Genomic DNA, 21990 nt, shown 5'->3' on the forward strand with positions numbered 1-21990 from the left:
ATGAAAATGTGACTTTGCTTTGTCTCCAAACCAAAAAAAAAATCCGTTACTTTTTCTATGGCGTGATTTTTGCATTGTGCTTGAGAACGCACCGCCGAAATACATACCAATACACAGTGCCAAGGTTTGTGTTATCTTGTTCACTCTTCTTGCACTTGTCGTACATGCAAAGCCGAATTCAATGCGATTGTATTAACATAAGAAGAATTTATTTACAAATGAACGAACTCTGTTGATTTTTTATCGAACTTTTCGCACGAACGGAAATGCTCGATTTTTTTAATAACAAAATGTGTATAATTAAATTCAAACTAACTAAATTTTAGTTTTTTCGGTGGATGCCCTTCGTCCATGCTTTCATCGGAATTTGATTCCTCTTCGTCGGATTCACTGTCATTTCCATCTTCATCGCTCGGTTCGTTGGTGTTTTTAGCAAAAATGACGGTCTTCCCATATCTTCGACCCTCTGTAAAATTGAAACAAACAAAACAAATTTATTTGATTGTAAATAATAGAAAAAAACTATTTTTTCTCTTTGTTCTGCTTGAAACGCACCTGCTTTCAATAGAATTGTTCGGCAAATGTTTGAAATGGCACTTTTTGATTGTTCTTCACTCAATCCAAATATCAGTCCTCTGAAGAAAAAAAACGAATGTCCATCAGTTATAAAATTCCTTAATTTCAAGAGACTTGTGTCACTTACAAATTGGCCACATCGTATGGGGATCGAACTTGAAATGGATTTAATGCACCGCCCGTAATCACAATGCTCTTTGGTTTTCGATGTGACACGATATTTTGTGCAATGACAATGACATCTTTTCGATGATTTGAATTGCGAATAGCCGGCGCATATGGAACTTCGAAGTAAATACCACGACGAGCTGCCATTTGGTAATATTTGTGACCAATCAGAAACACTTTGGTTGCCTCATCGTGCAGCATTCCAATCATGTCTCCTGGAAAAGTTGAGCACGCATAGTGCATTGCCGTTTCATTTATCGGTATGCCGCAAATCAAATTGTACTTCTTTATGTTGGTCGACAGATTCATATCGTGCATGACAACATTTTGAGTAAAGACAATAGAGAGCCGATTCAAGATTTTCAATTTGTTTTCGAATTTTGCACGAAGACTCGTCAAATCAGCTGGCGCTGGGAATATATCGGACACCTTACGATTGCATTTTGTGTGATCAAACGTTTCATCAATTGCGACGGTTCGGTAGCCAACTGAAAACAAACAACAACACCATATTGTAGTAAATAGTAAACAATGTGAATCAAGATGTTGATAATTAAATTACATACCATTGTAGAGCTCATTCAATATGGCAAATAAATCACTCTCGTTGCTTTGATACGGCACACTCAAATCATAGAAACCTTTTGTTATTTCCATTTTTTATGTGTTTACTCCATGAACATCGAGTAGTTCAAGTAAATAGAGAGGTTATGTTATTCTGTTTACCTTCAAATGTGTTAAACGATTGTTTCCTTTGAAATGTTTTATTGACATTTTAGCCGTCATTTTTTAGTTCGACCCTTTGTAAATAGATGTCAATACTTTTGGATTTCATTATGCGCTTTGGATTTATTTAAAACTTAAATTTCGCTTTTTTGTTTCAAAATAGAAATCGTTAATTAAAATTAATTAAAACACATTTTCTAGCTTATTCTTTATAGAAGAGAATTTATTTCAAGTAAAATTCAATACGTTATATATCAATTATATTTGGCTTAAATCTTTGCTGCCATATTTTTGCTCCGAAGTCGAAAAGACTGGTGGCTGGTATTCGATCGGGTGGAGTTTCATTGCAAATGATATTGTAAATAATTGTGATAAAATCAGTCTGAGATCAGACGGTGAATAAATAAATTTTGTGATTTTGAGATTTTGATGTTCTGTTTGAATGGTTGTTAATTAATCGAAATCATCATTATTGAATATACCAACTTTTGAATAAATCTAATTTGCAAAAATGTTGAAACAATATTATTTATTGCTTTTTTAGCTCTTGGTTTTATTTTTTATACTTATTTTTATGTTGTTGTTGTTGTATTTTCAAAAATCTTTAACTTGAAATATAAAAACATAATATCAGAGAACACAATGAAGGCTATATAAATAATGAGCTAAATATCATAAAAGGATTTTCTTTCAATTGCAAATATTAAAATTATTGCAACAACGTGAAATTTTTTATACGTAAATGGCGTGCTGCACAACGTGTATGCTTTCATAGTATGTGAGCTACGTTCGTGTTAAATAATTGGAAAAATTAAGCTGAAATTACAGAAATCAATACGCGTCATATCACCTGTGTACAAAAAGGATCTTACGGAATGTTTTCAAATTGAAGTTTGAAATGAAAGAATGTTCGAAATACAACTGATTCCTTTACACGACGTAACAATAGCATCAACCATCATCATTGATGTTGAAGTGGGAACCCAAAAACATTCTTGGGACCCTAGAAAATTACCTTCTTAGATGGGTCACATTCCAAATTTTAATGAGATATACTTTATTATATAAGATAAATATCATCTTTGAGCATCTTTGGCAAATGTTCAGCCACGGAAACCAGTGCGGTGAAAAGCGAGCATATGTAAAGTGCGCATATACGCTGTATAATTAAAGCGATTAAATATCCAATGGGTGTTCGCCGTGGATAGCCTTTGGAAATTATATGAAAATATTTTAAAGGAAATATTAGTGATATACGATGTAATTATTGCGTATGTATGTGTATGTATGTGTGTGTGGAAAAATAAAATTTACCAGGCTCGGAAAGGTAATTTACAGTCTGTGGTTAAAGATGTCAGTAAATAACGCCGTGTACAAAATTATAACTAATCTGTGTAGCATGTAGCTTATAATTCTGATTTCAATTTAAATCTTTCGACATTTTCTCGATTTTTTCATTCGCATCCTGAACGATTCGGCTTCGAATGCATTTTCCGAACCTATAGTTATGGAAATTCGAAGGTTTTAATATAACAGATCATAATTTTTTTACACACTCAAAATTTAATTCTCACTTTTTTTCATAGCGCTCTCGAAGTTTTCACACGCTTTAAAACAGCTTTTAGCATCCAAAATATAAATTAGCATATTTAAACATATAGTTAAGCATACAAACATTGGACCAAATGAATCGACAAATTCAGTCTCGACAATAAAAAAGGCGAATGATGGTATGGCCAGTAGTAATGTTAAAATGAAGGGAAGAAAAATTCGAATATTGAACGGCCGAAAATTTTGAAATGCCCGAGACTCATACAATCTCATAAAATTGTCAATTAAAAAAACTTGAAAGATTTTCATTCTGCGTTGAGTAATTTTTTTAAATATTCGCAAATGTTTAGTGTAATGTATTTCACGAACGTTAAACAAAATTATTTACGGGATTTATTTTGATTTTAATTTTTGATTTTGATTTTATGTTTTTAATTAACCGTGAAAAATTTTATATGTTTATAGAGTTCAGATATTCTTCAACTGCTTTCATGAGCTTTTAAACGAAAACTAAAGCTAAGCGCATCAGGAGCAATGTTTATAACATTGACGTCGCTGCGAATAGAATGTGTTTTTGTACACGTGTTCCTTATTTCATTTATAAGCGGCGCAACAGATTCCTTTGTGTGCAACGTCAATCTAATATGAAAAAATACTGATGAGAAAACGCACATGTTGCATAGAGGATTGTTCAAGAAAATTCTAACAAAGAGCTTCAAAACGAACTATTTTCCAGTGTAATGGATTGTTCCCCAAAACAGTGAATGGTGATGTATAGAATTAATTGAAATATTTATTATTGAAAACTGTTCTGATTCCTCACAAACATACGCGCATAAAAAAAGGTCCATGGTTTTTTTGGTGCGTACCTTCTTCGATTTTGTGTAACTATTCATTCTTTGAGTTTATATATTCAATTTGACCCAAATCAGACAGTTAATAGTTGAACAAGCATGCTAATTGGGTGCAGTATATTTATTTACACAGCACAAGGGCGTCTTATAGGGATGTATATTCGAATGTCCGCACATGTGAAAGTCGAAACTGGGGACTAGGTTTAAATAATTGTACCAAAAATGTACTTAATTGTACCGCAATTTATTTTTAATTGTACCTTACTCGTTTGGCTAATATTTGAGGTTCAAATTTCGGGGTACTTCAATTTGCCGGTCAACTAGCCAAAATAAAACTCAAAGATATTTTTTAAATTTTTATGGCTGATAATAATTGTACCTAAAATGTACCTTCAAAATAACATCATCATAAAGTCATTATACAATTAGTTTCAGTGAGGTACAATTCGAAATTAGCATGGTACAATTAGTACAATTCGAAATTAGCATGCTACAATTAGATTCATGAGGTAAAATTCGAAAATACCATGGTACAATTCGAAATTAGCATGGTACAATTAGATTCAGTGACACAAATTTACGTTTGAAATTTGATGGAAATTTGCAAATTTTGACCATGGTCTTACTACCGAACATAATAAAACTGAGTAATTGGTCTACTATATCACATATTCCTCTTCGATTGCATACATGTGATATTCCAAAAGCAAGTGAGTTGCGGTTCATTTTTAGTTTAGCGGTTCATTTTTTATTCACACATAATAACAATAGAAACACTTTTTTTTAGCTCATCGATTTCTGAAGTGGGAGAAATTCTAACCAAGTAAGTTTTGTTGTCGCTTTCGAGCTGCTGAGATTTTTGAGCCAAATTCTCTCCCCCTCGTAACCAATTTCTTGCCGAATGCAATCAAATCCCTTTTACACTAGATAGAATTGAATTTTTTGCTTACCCCTCTCGATTTTTTTTTTTTTTTCAATTACTCCCCCTTAAATTTCTACCTTGATCAAGTATGAATAGAATTAAAACGCTTTCTAATATTTTTTTTTGATAAGAAATGAAAAATGAATTGAAAATTTAATAAATAAATCAACTTTAAATAAACTTAATTGCTAAAAATCCAATAAAAAAACAATAAAAGCTAATTAAGCTATTGCCATTTTCTTTTTTGCGTTACTTTAATTCTAAACTTAAATCATTTTGTATCTGTTTTTAATGAAGTTTGAAATGATAACCTAATCTAAGCCAAATTCATTGCGAATCCATGGATATTGTGCCGGACACTCATTGCATGTGTAGAAATATCGATCTTGTTGAAGTACTCGGCTTCGTAGTTTGCATGTATGTGGTAAGTTACATGCTATTTCAGCCGGTTCAAATGATTTTCCCTTACAATTCCACGGTTCGAATTGATTAAGTGAATTAATTGGCGTGGGATGGCGCATCCATTGAATCGCTTGATAATTTGTAACAAAATAAACATCCGACATTTTGGCAATGTCGTCCATAAATCGCATAAATGCATCGATATATTCCGGTTTTTTGAACCATGTTGCGTGGAAGTAAAGTCCGAACGGTGCTCGATTTGACGCATAGTGACGCTTAAAATTATGCGAAAGCATTCGGTAAACATCTTCACCATTCAAATGAGGCGGACAACTGTCAACCATGCCACAATAATAATCGCCAGCTTGAAATTGATTCATCACCATTTCCCAAACGCCTGGATAGCTACGCGATGGACAATGTTGATTATTGCCAGTACATGCATGCGGCATTTTATAGTCCAATGTATATGGCCACAATGGTGGATTCGAAAATGGTGCCACCATCGATGAATCGTATACGAAACCAAATTCTTTCATCATCAAAAATTGACGATTCCAACCGACACGCAAAAATGGTACACGCATTCCTCTTAAATCTTCCATTCGTACGTTGGCAAATTTATTTATGATATTCGCTTGACCCACCATTTCATCGAACCAATCTTCAATTGTTGCATTACGTGACCACCACTCTTCGGGTCCACGATGTCTAAAAAAATGATTTTAAATGAAAATTAAATTATTCGTTGATTAAATGTAAATAATGTCAAATTCGTAATAAATCAAAATAACTAGAATTTAAACGAAGCAATACAACGGTGTGAAACTCATGCAGCTTTAGTTAAATATCATTAAAAATTCAAATTACGTGATCGAGTGTACGGCAATTTCGTGTCCGTCGTTCCACATTTTTTGTACCATTTGATAGTTGGTAAATTGATGTGATACATAAAAAGTGCCTTTAATTGAACAGCCATTGGGGTTTTTGCGATTTGGTGTGAATAATTTTGTGGTAAATAGTTCCCAATTTTCAAAGTTGATGGCATCATCGAATGTCAACACGATCATTTGTGGGACTTGATTTGGTTCTAAGCGGCCCGGTATTAACGTTCCATCTTTTGAACAAAAGCATTCTGGAAGTTGGCATTGTGATAAATCACATGATTCGGCGGCGTTTGGATCATTATCTGAATCACACCAACCTTCATCGCTGCCATCGCTGCAATCAACTGAACCTATCAACTCAAAACGAGAACCCCGTTATTATTCAATCGCGAAAGTCGTTATTATTTTGTCTTTCAAACAAAATAAAGCGGTAGATTTGAAAATGTCAAATTGACTCTAACAAACCAACCGTCGCGAAAAATAATTTACCGTCACATACCATCACAAAAGTACTCATTCGGCAAACATGTTGAATCGGCGCATGCAAGTTGATTGCTTTCACAATTGCCTTCTTCTAATAGCGGCTTTGGTATTTTTGCCTCTGCATTAAAATTTGATGAAAAAAAAACCAGAAATAGAAATAAATGGCTGTCGCTGATTTAATTACATATGATACAAACAAAAAAAATGAAATAAAATGGACATTTTCGTTGCGAAAGAAAACTTGAACCACACACATAGACAGATAGATACAAACACAAACCTGCTGTGACATCGCAATTATCAACGTTTTGCTTAAAATCACAAATTTGACGCATGACATCGAACAAAAGTCCAACAGAACATTTAAATTCAAACACTTCACCATCCAAACACAAATAGTATTTCGAACATTCGGAATTTGTCCATATCTTATGCTTTTCGCGTTCGGGATTTCGATAGAATTTCGAGTCTTCGTAACATTTAATGGTATCCTTGAGACTGCGTTTAACCAAATTACCGCCAGCAGCTACACAATACGAGTCGAAAAAAGAAACAAATATTTTGCGATTAAATAACGATTTCTTTTAAAAATGGCAAAAATGACTTAAAACAGCTTTATTGACTATATTATTTAAATGCACCGCAATAAGCATCTGTATCATATGGCACTAGCTTGCGAATGTGTATAGATATATGTGTGTGTGTGCGTTTGTCTGTTGAATATATTGACGATTTTCATTCAGGTTTTTCATCGCACAATTGCATTGCAATCGCAAAAGAGAAACAAACAAAGAATGATGAATGAGAAGAAAGAAGAAACAAACCAATGAGAAAAACCTGTGTAACCAATTGGCCAAGTGAAGAGTGTAACTCGCGCGCGAAATTTCTCTTTCAATGAACAAAATTAAGCGCGTATTGTTGTTGTTGTTGCCACTGCTGTTGCTGCTTGTACCGATGCTACTGCTTTGGCGGCAAGTGAATTGTATGGTGACCGAGATGCGCGCAACGTACGGTTTCATGTTTTACAAAATAACTTTATATTAGACACGTAGTAGTTGGGAATAAAAACATCGGTCGCGATTTGTATCTTTCATAATTTTTGTTGTTGTTGTTATTCAAATGCGCGATACGATCATAACGAAAAACGACATAACATTAGAAATGGTAAATTGCATTTGAGATAAGAGGTAATCTACATCATATTTAAATAGTCGTTTTGTGTGCGATTTTCACAAATGAACCGGCTTCTTCTTGTTGCGCACACGCACATATAACAACATCAATTCACAATCAACGTCACTCACACCGTTTAATGCGCGATCATTGTTTCCCAACAACTTCTATTATTTATTCCAGCGACATCTCAGGCCTCGACGAAAATAGCGTAGGAAATGAGTTCTGGATTCTGTTTCCATTGTTTAAAGATATGGTACAAAATGTTCTGTTTTTGTTTCGTTTGCATTTTTTACCATGCAATTGTGCTACTCGCTAGCACTGTAATTACCACACAATTTTGTAATACATATTTAAAATGATTTTATATTCAGTTTTCCTTCCTTCTTAAAATCTATCTTAAGCGATAGATGATGATGGTGGTGGTGGTGGTAGTGATTGTTATTGCTGCTACCGTTGCTTATGTTTTTGATGTTGCATTCGATGGGCTATAAATGAATAATTACCAACTGAATCAAACGGCCTACAAACCTAGAAACCGAAGAGCCCACAGAGAATTTATCGACGTGTAAACAATGGTCAATGATTACAATCATCTGTTCGCTTCATGTGCATAAAGCGATGATAGTGTGCTCGGAAAATTTGCCTGCAGTCACTCATCGGCCAATCAAATCGAACATCTCGTCAATTGTGCACATCATTTTACTTCTTTTTCAACAACAAAACAATTAGTTTTCCATTTTTCGTTCGGCCAACTAAAGCGAAAGAGATATTGGTGTGCGGAACACGTTTACTAAAGAACCATATTTTATTTTTCACATGAGAGCAACACGAAAAATTCGGTTAACAAAAAACATATATTATTTTCTATGAAAAAAAAAAACGACAACATTAACGAGGTCTCTAAGCGAGTCCAACGAAATGCCGAGTTTCTCAGATTACAACAGATCAATTGTGCCCTTTACATGTTTTTTTAAGACAACATTTCCATAATACTCGGCTACTGTGTGCAATTTTGGTGTTTGTATATGAAAAATTCATTTTTTTGTTGTTGTGGATGATGAAGTAAAAAAAGGAAGTTGGCGTAATGAACGACCATTGTTTCTCCATGCGAAATAAAGAACTTTTGGTATGTGACGCATTTTCCCAAAATAAAGAGAAACAATTTACGAGCATACATTTACGACATTGTTGATGTTAAAAACACCTTTGAATGTTCGTTAAATTTGGCTTCCACTTTAAAATTATAATATTTGACCAAAAATCAACCTGAGGGTAATCAACTTTATATCGGAGTGTTTAAAATGAAAGTTTTTTTCTCTATGGGAGTCTTTTTTTAGCTGCAATTCAAGCCGTCACTTTCATTTCGGCGGATCAAAGAGTATATGATTGCGATTTTAATAAACATTAGAAGTTGAATTATGAACACAAAATTTAAAAAAAGAGATTTTTCGCTCGTATCAAAGTCTTAAAAATACTTATTGTGTCCACTTGTTTGTTACAACGAATGGAAATCATGCGTAAATTGTTGGTCAAAATTTCATTTATTCAATTTTATTTTAATATAACGGTGAACAATAGATTTGTGTTTATTAAAAGTTGATTGAATTTATACCGTTTTCGGAAAGGTTAAAGTCGTTCCGTTTGAAATGTTCATTCACTTTGTGTAACCATTAACCAAAGTGGGCATTAAATTTTCGGAGTGAGAAAGAAAAAAGATTTTTACGATTAATTCGTAATTTTTTACATCTACTACATTGCTTTCTCCCACAGTAAATTATAACATTTCAATTGGCAAATGTTGTCAGGTGGCTTTTTTCGATGTTTTTATTCATTCACACAGCACCTTAAATCGAGATAAAACTGAAAGAAAATTGCCATCTTTCTTCTTTGTTGCAAACAAGTTGTGCAATGGGCGCTCACGCGTGCGCACACACAATTATTGCATTTTGTTTGCAATTTGCAATCAATGCTCTTACTTTTGTCTATATTATCGTCAAATTGATTTATACTTGAATAAACAAAACACACACACACAAACGGGAAAAAAAGTTCACAAACGAAAGAAGACAAAGATGAAAAAAAAGGTTAACAAACACATGAAGAAAGAAAAGGTTCACAAAATGCCATTATATATTCGATTTACCACGCAGCGGCAATGAAAATGCGATGATGCAAACCGCGGAGATAATGAACAAAAACTTTTTGCGATTCATTTCGGTTTTTATTCCGGAACTTCCGTTTGATTTACACAAAACACATTCGCTTTTTGTACACGTTTCAGATTGTTTTTATTTTCTTATTCTAATAATTTATTTTCAATGGTTCGATTGTCTTTCATTCACTTTTTTTGCTGCGCTTCATAAAAAAATTTCTGTTAAAACACTGAATAAACGTCCATCATTTTGTAACGAGAGTCGTGGAAAATTATGTTGCGCGTATCACGTAGCAAACACTTCAAGCGATCAACTCAAACTGATGTTGCAGCATACAGACGGTTATGCTTATACCGAAAATTATTGCTATTTTTTTTTTAATTCAGCGGTTGAAATGAGAAAATCAAGCGATATACACAGCCATACGCTCTAGAGCCAAAGGTACAATACACAGAGAGAGAGCAAGAGAAAATGTATCTATCGCATAATAGTCACTTGCATATATGCCCACACATACATGTGTACATTGTTTACTCTTGATCTTGCGCTACTGTTTCACTTCCTCTCTCTCACACACTCGTTGTATGAAGAAAACAAATGCAAAACAATAATGATCTCATATGTCAAGCGTGTGCGCTTGAGCGCGATCACTGACCGATCATAACAAAAACAACAACAAACAAATAAGAGAAAAAAAATACTCTCTTTTCAACTTTCTTCGATCGGTAGTACCGCCAAAACCGAATCGATTCGGATAGTCAACCACATATCGTTGAATTATTGACACAACAACCATTAAAAACGTACAATTTACTCGGAAATCGAAAAATAAAATCAATTATTTATCATTTCTACCATAAATTAATAGGTACAGTTAGAAATCGCAGTTTGTTTTCTTATTTCATTCGTTGATTTGTTTCGATATTGTTTAATAGATGGCGCGAGGTGAGTGCAATACCCTCCCCATACAAAACTTAGCAACGAACAGCTGATAAACAAACACACTTTTTGACATAATTAAACTTAGAAATATATTTTGACAGAACAATAACCGGTCTTTGTTTTGTTTCACAAATTTCGTTTGCTTTTATTATTCCTCTTTATAATTCGAAGGTCGGAATTTTCGAGCAAAAATAAAACATTATGAAATTCCATGTTCAATCAAGTTTGATTGTAATATTGTCGTGTGTACTGATATTAGAAGCGACCCTAGCACCACCCGACAAAAATAAGAAATCAAAACCAGCAAAAGAGTTGAAAATAAATAAAGGTCCTGTCGATAGAAATGTACACGATCGAAATTTGGTGATTGACGAACCCACGTCTGAATCAATACTCAAAGAAAGTGCAACGTATTATAAAAACACTTCGGCAAGACTGTTCGATGGTCCGACACTGGGATTTGTCACACCAGTAAGTATAATATAAATCAATTTGGCACATGCATCTTAAATGAGATATATGAATAATTGAACCGATTTATACTTTGACATCGAAATAGTGGAATAACCATGGCTATAACGTGGCAAAAACTTTTGGAAGCAAATTCGATATTATATCACCAGTATGGCTACAAGTCTTGCACAAAGGAAAGCATAAGTATGAAATTGGTGGCACTCATGATGTTGATGCAAAATGGATTCAAGACGTACGCAGAGCCGGACCGCCGGGGAAAAAGGGTAGCAAAGTTAATATAAATGTTTTGTGCTGTTATTGATTTTTCCCAAATTTCTTTGCAGTGTTGCCACGTGTCATGTTTGAAAAATTCAGCGAAAATGATTTCTCGCATGTTTTAATGTATGAAAGTGCACGAGATGAAATTGCTGAGTTATTGGTTCAAGTGTGCAAAAATCCCAAGCATAAGTTCGATGGAATCGTCCTTGAGGTTTGGTTTCAATTGGCTGGCCGTGTACAAGACAAGCACTTACTACGTCTTGTCGAGCATTTGGGTGACCATTTTTTTTCAATTCTTAAATTGTTAATTTTTTTTTTGTATTGACGTTTATTTTTTTAACTGTTTATGTTTATTTAAACTGTAGCCAAGGTGCTTCAGATGAATAATTTGATGGTGGTGTTGGTGGTGCCACCACTTCGTGATCAAATGGATTTCTTTACGCAAAAACATTTTGAAGCATTGTATCCATTGATGAGCGCGTTTGCTTTAGTTACTTACGACTACTCGAACATTGAACGACCCGGCGCCAATTCGCCGATAAAATGGATTCGGCGGGCGGTTGAACACATTTGCCCAGACACCATTCCAAATTACCTCGAGAAGCGTCAAAAAGTGTTGATTGGAATGAATATGTATGGAATGGATTACACCTTAGGAGGAGGCGGTCCAATAACGGGGAGACAATTTTTGGATTTATTGAAGATGTACAAAGGATCTCTCAATCATGCCGAAGAAGACGAGGAGAATTACTTTGAATTTAAGTGAGTTTTTCATTAACAAATCGACAAATTTCTTTCATAAATTGCGAAATATCTTTCTTCATACCAAATAGGAAACCAAGCAAGCATCTCGTATTCTATCCAACATTGTACTCTATAAACAAACGCATCGAATTGGCAAAAGAGCTGAATACTGGTCTATCTTTGTGGGAAATTGGTCAAGGTTTAGAGTACTTTTATGATCTTTTCTAAACAAAACGAAATACAAATTTTGCTTCAATTTTTTCTTTATTCGAATAATTAAAAAAAAAACAATATGCACGACATTCCAACGAAATCGTGATTCACATACACACAAAGTTATCGAAATTTAAAGAAAAAACATTGAAAAATTCTAAAATATTTGCAAAGAAAATAAACAACGATAACAGACAAAGACTGCGCAAAAATAAAATCGCACGAGTATTTTTTATCAGAGTAACGAATGTCAAAACCTCAAATTTATCTCTCTAGTCGATTGAAATAAAGTAACACATGCACATGCCAAAAGTGACACTTGTGTTGTTGTTTTTTTTATCTTATTTAAACACTAGGCATTTTAAACTCTATGAATTTCTTAATCGTAATTAACCAGCAGCAACACGGCCGCGCCCTTTATACATCATCATCGATTGTGGTCCTTTGATAACATGAATCATGAGATCCCAGCACATCTTAGCGGGCAACAAACTAAAATGGATAAAACAAAAACATTTTAAAATCGTATGCAAAGTGTGAACGGAAATTTTGACTCACCATTTTAATGGTAGCAACATTCGGATACTATTTGGCATTGTGCAATTGACCTCGTTCTTTTGTACAGATAATGTGATTTGATCGGCTACATATTTGGTAGTAAGCATTGGAAACAATCTGGGCTTAACACCAGCAAACATTCCGGATGCGATATAATATGGGCACACTAAAGTCATGTGAATGTCATCATAGCCATGTGTCTTGAGCTCTGTGAATAATGCTTCGTGGAAACCGACGCAAGCAAATTTCGTTGCCGAATAGTCAGTGCAACCATATGTACCCAAAAGACCAGCAACCGATGCAACAGTAACGATATGACCCTTTCCGGATTTTCCGGACTCCATCATTTCTGGCAAAAACGCTTTAGTCGTCCAGTAATGCGATAGGATGTTTACGGAATAGGTGTTTTCGATGACTTTTTCAGGTAGATCCCAAAGCGGTTTACAGCATACGATGCCTGCATTATTAATTAAAATGTCAACACCACCAAATTCATCTTTCAATGTTTTAGCCGCTTCGAAGACATTCTCCCGTTTTGATATGTCAACAACATAACCTTTGCATGGAATACCTTCGGCTTCAAGCTCTTCGATTGTCTTATTGATTGCTAGAAAAAAAAATTCGTTATTGATTTATTTGTAAATAAAATGTTATTTCTGTACGTAAAGATATATTTAGAAGAGAAAAATAACTAAATCGTATGCAAAACTATGCAAAAGTCAAACTTGTCGAAGGTTGTTTAAATTTCTTAAAATTCGCATACTCATGTTGTCGTTTGTTCAAGGAAAATAAATGGCTTCGAAGGGTCATTTGAACAGGAAATCGTGAAGATCAAAAGTGATATAATAAGCAAATAGATTCTTCAATGAGACACCGCAATTTTAGTTTGAAATCTTTGTATTGTTACTGAGCCGCTGTTTCCATACGACACAGATGTCTTCTTTACTTTAAAGTCAGTTCTTCTTTCTTTTGCATTTTCTTAGCTTGAAAAATAATCAATAATTCTTCATGCCAATTCAAACAAGAAAAAAAAAATATTAAAAGAGGTCCGACATTGGTTCTTCACAGTAGTTGTTCGCCCATTGATGGAATATTTATCTGTTGAAATCAAAAGCTATTTGTTTTGTACTATGCAAACAATTTGACAACTTCACATCAATGTGTGTGTGTTGCGCACTTGAATATTCAATGGGTTTTTGTAACACAATAATATGCTCTGCTCATATCAGTATCGAAATACAATATATTGCGCATAAAATCAAACAATCGCAAATAACTTAATCAATATTCTTCTGAAGAAATTCGAACGTGCTAAATATTTTGATCAACGCATCTTTTTTTCCTTTGTCTGACACAAGCAGCAATTTTGACTACCATTAATATCGAACAATAATCGGTGTCGCACTAAGATTTTGTTGGTTGACGCAAAAAAAAAAACAAACCGAACAAGCAAAATTGTGTAAATATTCGGCCGAAAATCGTATTGAGCAAATATAAGATTACACAAAATTTACATGCCGCGAACAAATGTAAGCTATGTTAATTAAATACATTTTAAAATACACAGATGCAGACGCTTTCAATTACAACGATATGATAACTGGATGACACGATAACATCTTTAGCATCTTCAACATTTGGTCGAGTCCGAAATCAAACAACGTACATATATTACGTAAAATTCAGTATTTCTTTTACCTCGAATTTGTAAAAAAATTGCATTAATTTCCCTTTTTTTGACCGACACGCGCCGTCTTTTAAAATACATATAAATGAACATTTTGACTGGCAAACCTTTCTATCTGAATGTGATGAGAAATTATGACTTTTAAAAAGAGTTGAAACATGTTATTTTACTGGAAATATATTCAAAACACTGGTATTTATGAACACGTGACTATCGAAAGTGGTCGCATCATTTTTGGGCATTTTTAAAGATAAATGAGCTAGTTAGAGAAAATAAAGAAAGACGATTCAAAACCCATACATAATTTATGCAACAATGAATAGCTGAATAGAGAAACACAGAGAAACTCTAAAGACTCTCTTTTTTGCGTCTACGCATTGGTCTGAGCCCACTGTTTTCTGTCAAACTTCAACAATGCCTATATTGGTGAAGAGTCTCATACATTCAAATAAATGTCCAACTTTTTTTCTCCTCCAAAAAACAAGATTTCAACGAAGCAAAAACAAAACCTCAATTACTTTTTTAGATCTAAATTTAGGTCTTCGATGCTGTGGAAATGTATAAATGAGCCTTGAGTCTTTTTTCACTCTTCATGGACATTATTTTCTTAAGCTGAATGATATCACATGATTCCAAAATAAATATTTTCAAACAATATTTACTGATTATTCAAATCAAATATCGAATTTCAAGAACGAACGACATGGGCGCAGCATCATTTGATTTGGATGGACAACTTTATGCTGTTATATCACAAATATCTATTGGTTAGACAGCAATCGAACTCATGATAATATCTCTAATACAATATTTAACGGGCATCGAATCTTTTCACATATATTTCTGGAAAATAAACAAATAGACAGCGAGAAAAAACGCAGATGAAAGATTGTGTCGCATTGATTAAGTCACTCGTTAAATTTTAAATGATATTGCGCACTCTGTTTCTAACCACATTGCGGTGTGCTGTCTGTTATGCGTTTGATATTTTGTCCAAATGTGAATTAGATGCGCAAGTAGAGAGCCAATAAGAAAATCACTGAAAATTATATAAACGCGTCAAATCAGTGGAAAAGGTAACACTTGCAGAGCGTATCGATATTTTATTTCATTCATCATCGTTATTATCTTTATTGTAAACATTTTGTGCGTTTTCAATTAAAACCTGCTTGGTTCGATGTTAGGTGACGAAAGTGTACGCGCACGATGATGGGAAAAAAATCATTTATTTATTTTCCCCGTCTCGTCCGAAATTGGAAATTGATATCACCAGCGCTCTTACACTTTGATTGTATAACGGTAAGTCAAATTGTTGCTATTAGTAGACATTTAGCCGATTAAAAGGTAAACGAACTTGAAAAGCGTGCTATTTTTATATTCATTCAAACAAGTTTGATGAATTTGAAATAAGAACTTCGATACTTAGAAATGGGATATATATTTGCCATTCCATACTTACCTTCATTGTTAACATCCCAAATGACAACTTTTGCGTTTAGTTTGCCAAAATTCCGAGCCAAATGGGCTCCAACGCCGCCACCGCCACCAGTTATCAACACTACTTGTCCGGACACATCCTAAAACAAACAAACCAAAAATTATGTAAATAATGTTTGAAGACAGAAACATAAGTGTTTGATGCAATAATGAAAGCGAATTAATTTCAATAAAAACTGACGTATCGAAAGTAATTAAAACCACAATAATTGAGTTTAAACCAATTCTTTGGGATTCGATTACAAGACCCTTGATACAACTTTGGCAACACAATTGTTATTTTTGATATGTAATTTACGCAATTTGTTTCTTTCTTATTTGCACAATTGCATTAAACAATATCTAAGCTGGCTGTGCCTCACCACATAGGCCGCGTACCTATTAAATCATGCTTGATTTGTGTGCGAAGTTTTTGTTTCCAAACACCATTGAATTGAATAAGAAAAAAAGGCAACCACAATCCAGATATGTGTGTGTACGTAAATTGGGGCCAATGTGCATGTGGCAAACGCACAATTTTCTCTATCTCTCGCTCGTTCTTTCTTTCAATTCTCTGACCCATTGTTTTCCGATGAGGTCAACAAAACTCGGCGCACCGCAGTAACATTTATTTGAAAACGCACATTATTCGACAATTTTTATGATCTATTGTCGATGTTAATTGTCAATTGTGATTATTTCTTCTGATGTATTTCTCTTATTTGTTTCGAACTATGCTTTGATATTACAATTCATTTTAAAGTGCTCAAAGTAGCACAGCTCAGAGAGAAAAACCACAAGCATTTGAAATAATAAAAAAAAATGATGAAAAGCCCCCAAGGGTTATTGCTTTTTAAAACGCAACTATTCGATGAGAGTGAACATAAAACATGAAATATCATAAATCAGAAATGCATGGTAAATTGGCAAAAATGTGATTTCCGTCATTATGTGGACGCCGATCGTTGTTATGGAGACGAAATCTGTGAGTGTAGTTTTCGCGCGCGCATTCATATGAGAAAGATGTTATCAAACTATCAATTGCAATGAATGTGCGCATGCAAACATCTGCATTTCATCTCATTTTCATGCGCTGCTTCTAAGTAACACATAATCATAAAGTAGTCGAGTTGCACGTTTACTCACTGCCTATCGTATATGCCATTTATTTAAATAGCACAATTCGTACGAGCGCAACGAAGAGAAAGAAGCTCAACGGTAATAAAAGCAACAATAACAACAGCAGCAGCGGCGGTGGCAATGTAGAAAAAAATTGTAATGAAAACCATCCAGTCATTTATAGAAAGTTTTTGTTTCTATTCGATTTGCTTGTTTGAGGTTTTATTTATTACATTTTGCCCGTTGCATGCACGAACTATCTATACAATGTGTATACATACGTATAATGTATTGAATAGTTTTAGTTAATCGAAGCATTGTACGGTGCTGTGCCAAAGCCCAATTCGGTTTCATCATGCAAGACCGACGAAAACAAAAATCGTACACACTCTGTGCAAATTCTATTGTACAAATGAGGAAAAAAAAGTACGTTGCACATTATGGTTCGAAAGTGATTTGTTTGAAAAATGTTATATTGCTTTTGACGAACCATCACCATTTGATATTATGGCGGGTCAAAGAGTTAAAAGATCATAGAAAATGTCAGATGTAAAAACGAACATAAATTGAAAACTGCATTCAACTCTTGTTTTATGAAGCGAAAAAACACATTTGGTGGGATAAAATGCCAAATGACACAACAACAACTTTGAAACCAAAAGAAACTAATTTAAATTTTTGCTTTCAAAGTGATAATTATTTGATCTTGGCGACAGAGAAGAAAGCGTGCCCACTGCCCATGCTGCGCCCGATGTCTTTGACCATTATGATTAGCTCACAGAATTCCATCGTTTTTTCTCGTGATAAACATTTAATGTCGTCTCTCCCAATATGCATACAGTTGGAGAAGTCAACGGATTTTTAAACGAATTCACCATTTCACAATACATACATACCAATCAACACACAAATCGATTTGACTAATTTAATCGTTAAACTACTTTTTTTGAAATTCGTCTCACTTTTTTTTTTATTCACACATCCAATTGAAGAAATTCGAAAAAGTATGTCGTGATTTCGATGCAAATTTCGTGCAGACTTACCTTTAATTTACGATAACGATTTGGCACAATGGTGAGAATTAATGTTTCGAGTAGAAAATAAATCGATCGACTAACAAACACAATGAAATCCACTAAAAACATTAGAAATTCCGACAATGGATTGCCGTACATAGTCGATAATTCGTCTGAAGACATTTTCTTCAATCGCAAATTTCTTTTTAACGTTTTAAAATTGAATCGGTATTTTTTTGTTTAAGTTCAACTTTTTTTGGACAAAATTTGTAACCAGTATTCAAAAGAAAAAAAACAACGAAGAGAAAGATTTATAGTCAAAACACCGAACTGTTCAAAACGACATTATCACAGCGACTGGTGAGCTCGAGACAATATCAATCGCGTTTCGAGACTGAATGCGAAAGAAAAATAACACTGTAGCTTCTTTCTACCACTCTTGGTGTACCGTTTATAGCATATCTACGGACAGCGGCGAATGAAGCATATGCAAGCGTTGTATGGACAATTTACATAGAAACGAAAGAGGCGCGAAGCAAAACTAGCATTTGCTTGATCAGTTCGAATGAGGTCCAAAACAAAAGCAAATATACACCGGAATAGGTTGATTTGTTTAGCCAGCCGATTACTATGATTTTGCACTGTTGCTGCCAACGACGGTGATGACGACGGCAAACAATATTATTATATCACTTGAAAAGGGCCTGGTTAATAACGCCTTTTAATCACAATGTTTGGATTTGTTTTGACAACACAACGGCAAATGCACACCACAACTCACGCAATCCATACAAATAAATGTGCAGTCAAATGCTCTCAGTTGAATCAGTTCAAAAGAGAATGCAGTTTTTTTAAATACTTCTGTTGCAATGTTTATCGAGCGCTCACAACTTGACTATTTTCAATGCGAAATAAATAAACACGAACGTAAGAAAGTTGAGAAGGTTTCAATTCACAGATCGGACACTTTAATTTGTTTGTCGTCTCACACGTTTTACCTGACTTATTTTAACTTCTTTGATGGGTTTCTTTTTTGAATTATCACCCAGTTTTATAAGACGTTCGATCATTTCACAATTTTTTTTTCTGCACGTTCAATTGATTGTTCAAATACTTGAAGGTTTTTCAAAAAAAAAAAAACAAGAAATATCATCTTTTCGTTCGGATTTATTTTCACTGATATTTTATAATACATTATTATTTTAGTTTTTTGGCATTGAATTTTTTATACAATGCGTTTCCAGAACGGTCAGCTTCTCTAAAAGTTTTTTCCATCTGTTTAATACCACCTATCATCGTTTGGTAGTCATCAAACTCAATCGGTTCAGTCCACTTTTAATGTCTACGTGATTGTGAACATTTTATTTTCTTTATTTCAAGTTTGTTCATGACTTTGTACTGATTTTATGCAATGAGTGAATGACCTTCTTTGCTGCACAAAACTGCATGATACCTTGGCTATTTATGTTATATCGCTTTTTGTTATCAATATGAAGCATGGGTCTGGTGTGAGAAAAGTTACATGTTATATATGAAAACCGGGTGTCGAAGCTCGGGTATTGTAAATATCGGATGAAGAGGTCAACAACATTTATTCAAATAATCTTACAAATCAATTCCAACATGTAGGAATGATTTTCTGCATTTGAATAAATTCGTCGCACGTCGCGTAGCATTCAGTGATTTCTTTTTAATCAACTCAGTTCAATTCTACAAAAATGTACCAGTTACCAAATAGACAGAAATACATATCGAAAGCGAAAAAAAGTGAATTTTATAAACTCTTCACGTCTTTTTTGTTTATGTTGCCATTCATTTACCGTGATCAGTGCATGCTCAGCTTTTCCTTTAATTTCCCACTGATTCATTGCAGCAGCATGGAATGCGAAAGAAAATGAAAACAAACAATAACCTCAATTATATTTACACTTCCTTTATTTGCTTGAAACCCGAGTGTAGCACATCTTGCGAATTCTGCAATTGTGGCGATTTCTTGTAATAATTGTTCGTGCCTTTTTTTCAAATATGAAATGTTTGACGTCATTTTTATTGTTTCTGTAAAACAATCAATACCGTAAGATTTGTTTATCGCATTCATTGATTGTTATGATGATGCATTTGTCGTATACATTTTTTTATTATTATTTTGAGTTTCTAATAATGATTTTGCAATAAATTGAAACAGTTCATTGTTAAGGTTATTAGAATGTCTTCTAATTTATTCAAATGTTTTAAAATTAATTTCATATAGTGTTTGAATGAATTAAAACACTTGTGATTTGGTGAAGATACTAACTTTCAATGAATTGACTTTTGAACTAATTACATTGGTTTTAAACTTTTTGCTAACGCGGAAGAAGAAAAGATGTATGATGTGTTCTAAGTTGTGTTGAAATATATTCGTAAAGTAAAAAAGTGCATCAGATTTGAAAAACTCCAACTGGTTTACTCTGAGGAGCAAAAATGTACCAGATATGTACAATTCAAATATGTAATTAGATTTGAAAAATGTAAACGGAGTCGGCAAATTGAAAAAGGCGGACATGTTTCTACTGCTAAACATTATACATATACATGCATATTATGTCTGCGCAAAAATATAGTCATTTTTGACCCTTTTATGTGAATTTCGCATAATGGGGTCCAAATTACTTGGAAAATATTTAGCTTGTAAGGTGCTCTAAAGGATGTTACGAATCATTTTAAGTTTGAATAAAATTATCTTTTATTATATTTTTTCTACCCAAAAAACTGCAAGAAGCTATTTCAATAGCAGTTTTTTGATACTTGAACAAATGTTTTCTTTATAAAATGTTTTTCTTATATCATTATCACTCGCTACTTAGTAGTTATGATATATAATTTTTCCAATTTGGCTTTTACTTAAATATTGGTCAAAAAATGTCTTCATTTGTTTTGAGTATTCAGTGTCTCCTATTTTCGCTTCAAGGAGCTTGAATTCGATACCAAATTCATCCATTAACTGCTTAAATAAAGCTACGTCGTTTATATAGACTATTTTGTTCTGAGTATCTTCGAAATAAGCATCGCCACCGAATCCAAATTTGACCGTTTTACCCATTAATTTTTCTAAGAAAAACATAAAAATTTGACATTTAAAATAAATTTATAATTTTTAAACAAAACTTATCGTAGAATTAATATTATGTTCGTGTTACCTGTAATATATCTTCCACATATTTTTTTGAATGAAGCGCCTCGCAATGTACCCGCAAGATAAATAGGGTAAATATTTGCCTTTTCAAGTTCTTGTCTATCCTCTTCATCTATTTTAAACACTTCTTTACCTCTCCTAATGAAGAAATTGAAATTTTCATGTTTTACTCATTTCTCGATGATAGTTGAGTTGATTATAATTTATCAATCAATAAAGTGAGAAAAACTATACTAAATTTGAATCTTACCCGGCATTGGATTGATGAGTTAGAAATACCTAATGATTAAAAAAAATGAATAAAAAAGACGAAAATTTCATATTAATTTTGATAATTATCAGACAATTGTAATTCTGAAAGCATTTGGGAAGTTTTGAGTGTTTTACTTTTCCGCACACACCTAGTGTGAAAGGGGAAAGTATTGCAATA

At 33.5% G+C, this 21990-nt stretch overlaps 4 protein-coding genes and 1 long non-coding RNA gene across 5 annotated transcripts; 1 reads left to right on the forward strand and 4 right to left on the reverse strand.

Annotated features, from left to right (window-relative positions):
- Positions 1–232: 232 nt before the first annotated feature.
- On the reverse strand, positions 233–1464 carry LOC116341150 (ribonuclease P protein subunit p30). Its single transcript, XM_031768058.1, has 4 exons — positions 1311–1464; positions 704–1232; positions 556–635; positions 233–466 (listed from the first exon to the last, which is right to left on the reverse strand). Exons 1-4 carry the CDS (start codon positions 1399–1401, stop codon positions 312–314), a joined length of 855 nt encoding a protein of 284 aa, XP_031623918.1. The 5' UTR covers positions 1402–1464; the 3' UTR covers positions 233–311.
- A 3569-nt stretch (positions 1465–5033) lies between these two features.
- Positions 5034–10203, reverse strand: LOC116340866. The gene is made up of 5 exons (XM_031767590.1): positions 9889–10203; positions 6850–7095; positions 6586–6687; positions 6070–6436; positions 5034–5910 (listed from the first exon to the last, which is right to left on the reverse strand). Exons 1-5 carry the CDS (start codon positions 9956–9958, stop codon positions 5109–5111), a joined length of 1587 nt encoding a protein of 528 aa, XP_031623450.1. The 5' UTR covers positions 9959–10203; the 3' UTR covers positions 5034–5108.
- A 723-nt stretch (positions 10204–10926) lies between these two features.
- LOC116341162 (chitinase domain-containing protein 1) lies at positions 10927–12847 on the forward strand. The gene is made up of 5 exons (XM_031768074.1): positions 10927–11311; positions 11400–11577; positions 11638–11847; positions 11938–12334; positions 12406–12847. Exons 1-5 carry the CDS (start codon positions 11042–11044, stop codon positions 12542–12544), a joined length of 1194 nt encoding a protein of 397 aa, XP_031623934.1. The 5' UTR covers positions 10927–11041; the 3' UTR covers positions 12545–12847.
- LOC116341163 (estradiol 17-beta-dehydrogenase 11) lies at positions 12693–18779 on the reverse strand. Its single transcript, XM_031768075.1, has 4 exons — positions 18413–18779; positions 16234–16351; positions 13088–13694; positions 12693–13021 (listed from the first exon to the last, which is right to left on the reverse strand). The coding sequence occupies exons 1-4, from the start codon at positions 18566–18568 to the stop codon at positions 12919–12921; spliced, it is 984 nt and encodes a 327-aa protein (XP_031623935.1). The 5' UTR covers positions 18569–18779; the 3' UTR covers positions 12693–12918.
- A 2306-nt stretch (positions 18780–21085) lies between these two features.
- LOC116341366 lies at positions 21086–21908 on the reverse strand. Its single transcript, XR_004201152.1, has 3 exons — positions 21811–21908; positions 21565–21698; positions 21086–21475 (listed from the first exon to the last, which is right to left on the reverse strand). It is a non-coding gene; the product is annotated as an uncharacterized LOC116341366 (long non-coding RNA).
- Positions 21909–21990: the final 82 nt, after the last annotated feature.

This window comes from Contarinia nasturtii, unplaced genomic scaffold (genome assembly GCF_009176525.2).
Source record: "Contarinia nasturtii isolate CC-2019 unplaced genomic scaffold, AAFC_CNas_1.1 Cnas_scaffold_695, whole genome shotgun sequence".
NCBI classification, from domain to species: Eukaryota; Metazoa; Arthropoda; class Insecta; order Diptera; family Cecidomyiidae; genus Contarinia; species Contarinia nasturtii.

Coding starts and splice junctions, on each gene's coding strand:
- LOC116340866 (XM_031767590.1), bottom strand. CDS start 9,958: ATGAATCGCAAAAAGTTTTTGTTCATTATCTCCGCGGTTTGCATCATC. Junction 7,096..9,888: donor ATTTTCATTGCCGCTGCGTG/GTAAATCGAATA, acceptor CGTATTGTGTAG/CTGCTGGCGGTAATTTGGTT. Junction 5,911..6,069: donor ATTGCCGTACACTCGATCAC/GTAATTTGAATT, acceptor TCATTTTTTTAG/ACATCGTGGACCCGAAGAGT.
- LOC116341163 (XM_031768075.1), bottom strand. CDS start 18,568: ATGTCTTCAGACGAATTATCGACTATGTACGGCAATCCATTGTCGGAA. Junction 16,352..18,412: donor ATCGTTATCGTAAATTAAAG/GTAAGTCTGCAC, acceptor TGTTTGTTTTAG/GATGTGTCCGGACAAGTAGT. Junction 13,695..16,233: donor TTGGGATGTTAACAATGAAG/GTAAGTATGGAA, acceptor TTTTTTTTCTAG/CAATCAATAAGACAATCGAA.
- LOC116341162 (XM_031768074.1), top strand. CDS start 11,042: ATGAAATTCCATGTTCAATCAAGTTTGATTGTAATATTGTCGTGTGTA. Junction 11,312..11,399: donor CACTGGGATTTGTCACACCA/GTAAGTATAATA, acceptor ACATCGAAATAG/TGGAATAACCATGGCTATAA. Junction 11,848..11,937: donor ACGTCTTGTCGAGCATTTGG/GTGACCATTTTT, acceptor TTTAAACTGTAG/CCAAGGTGCTTCAGATGAAT.
- LOC116341150 (XM_031768058.1), bottom strand. CDS start 1,401: ATGGAAATAACAAAAGGTTTCTATGATTTGAGTGTGCCGTATCAAAGC. Junction 1,233..1,310: donor ATTGAATGAGCTCTACAATG/GTATGTAATTTA, acceptor GTTTGTTTTCAG/TTGGCTACCGAACCGTCGCA. Junction 636..703: donor CCATACGATGTGGCCAATTT/GTAAGTGACACA, acceptor TTTTTTCTTCAG/AGGACTGATATTTGGATTGA.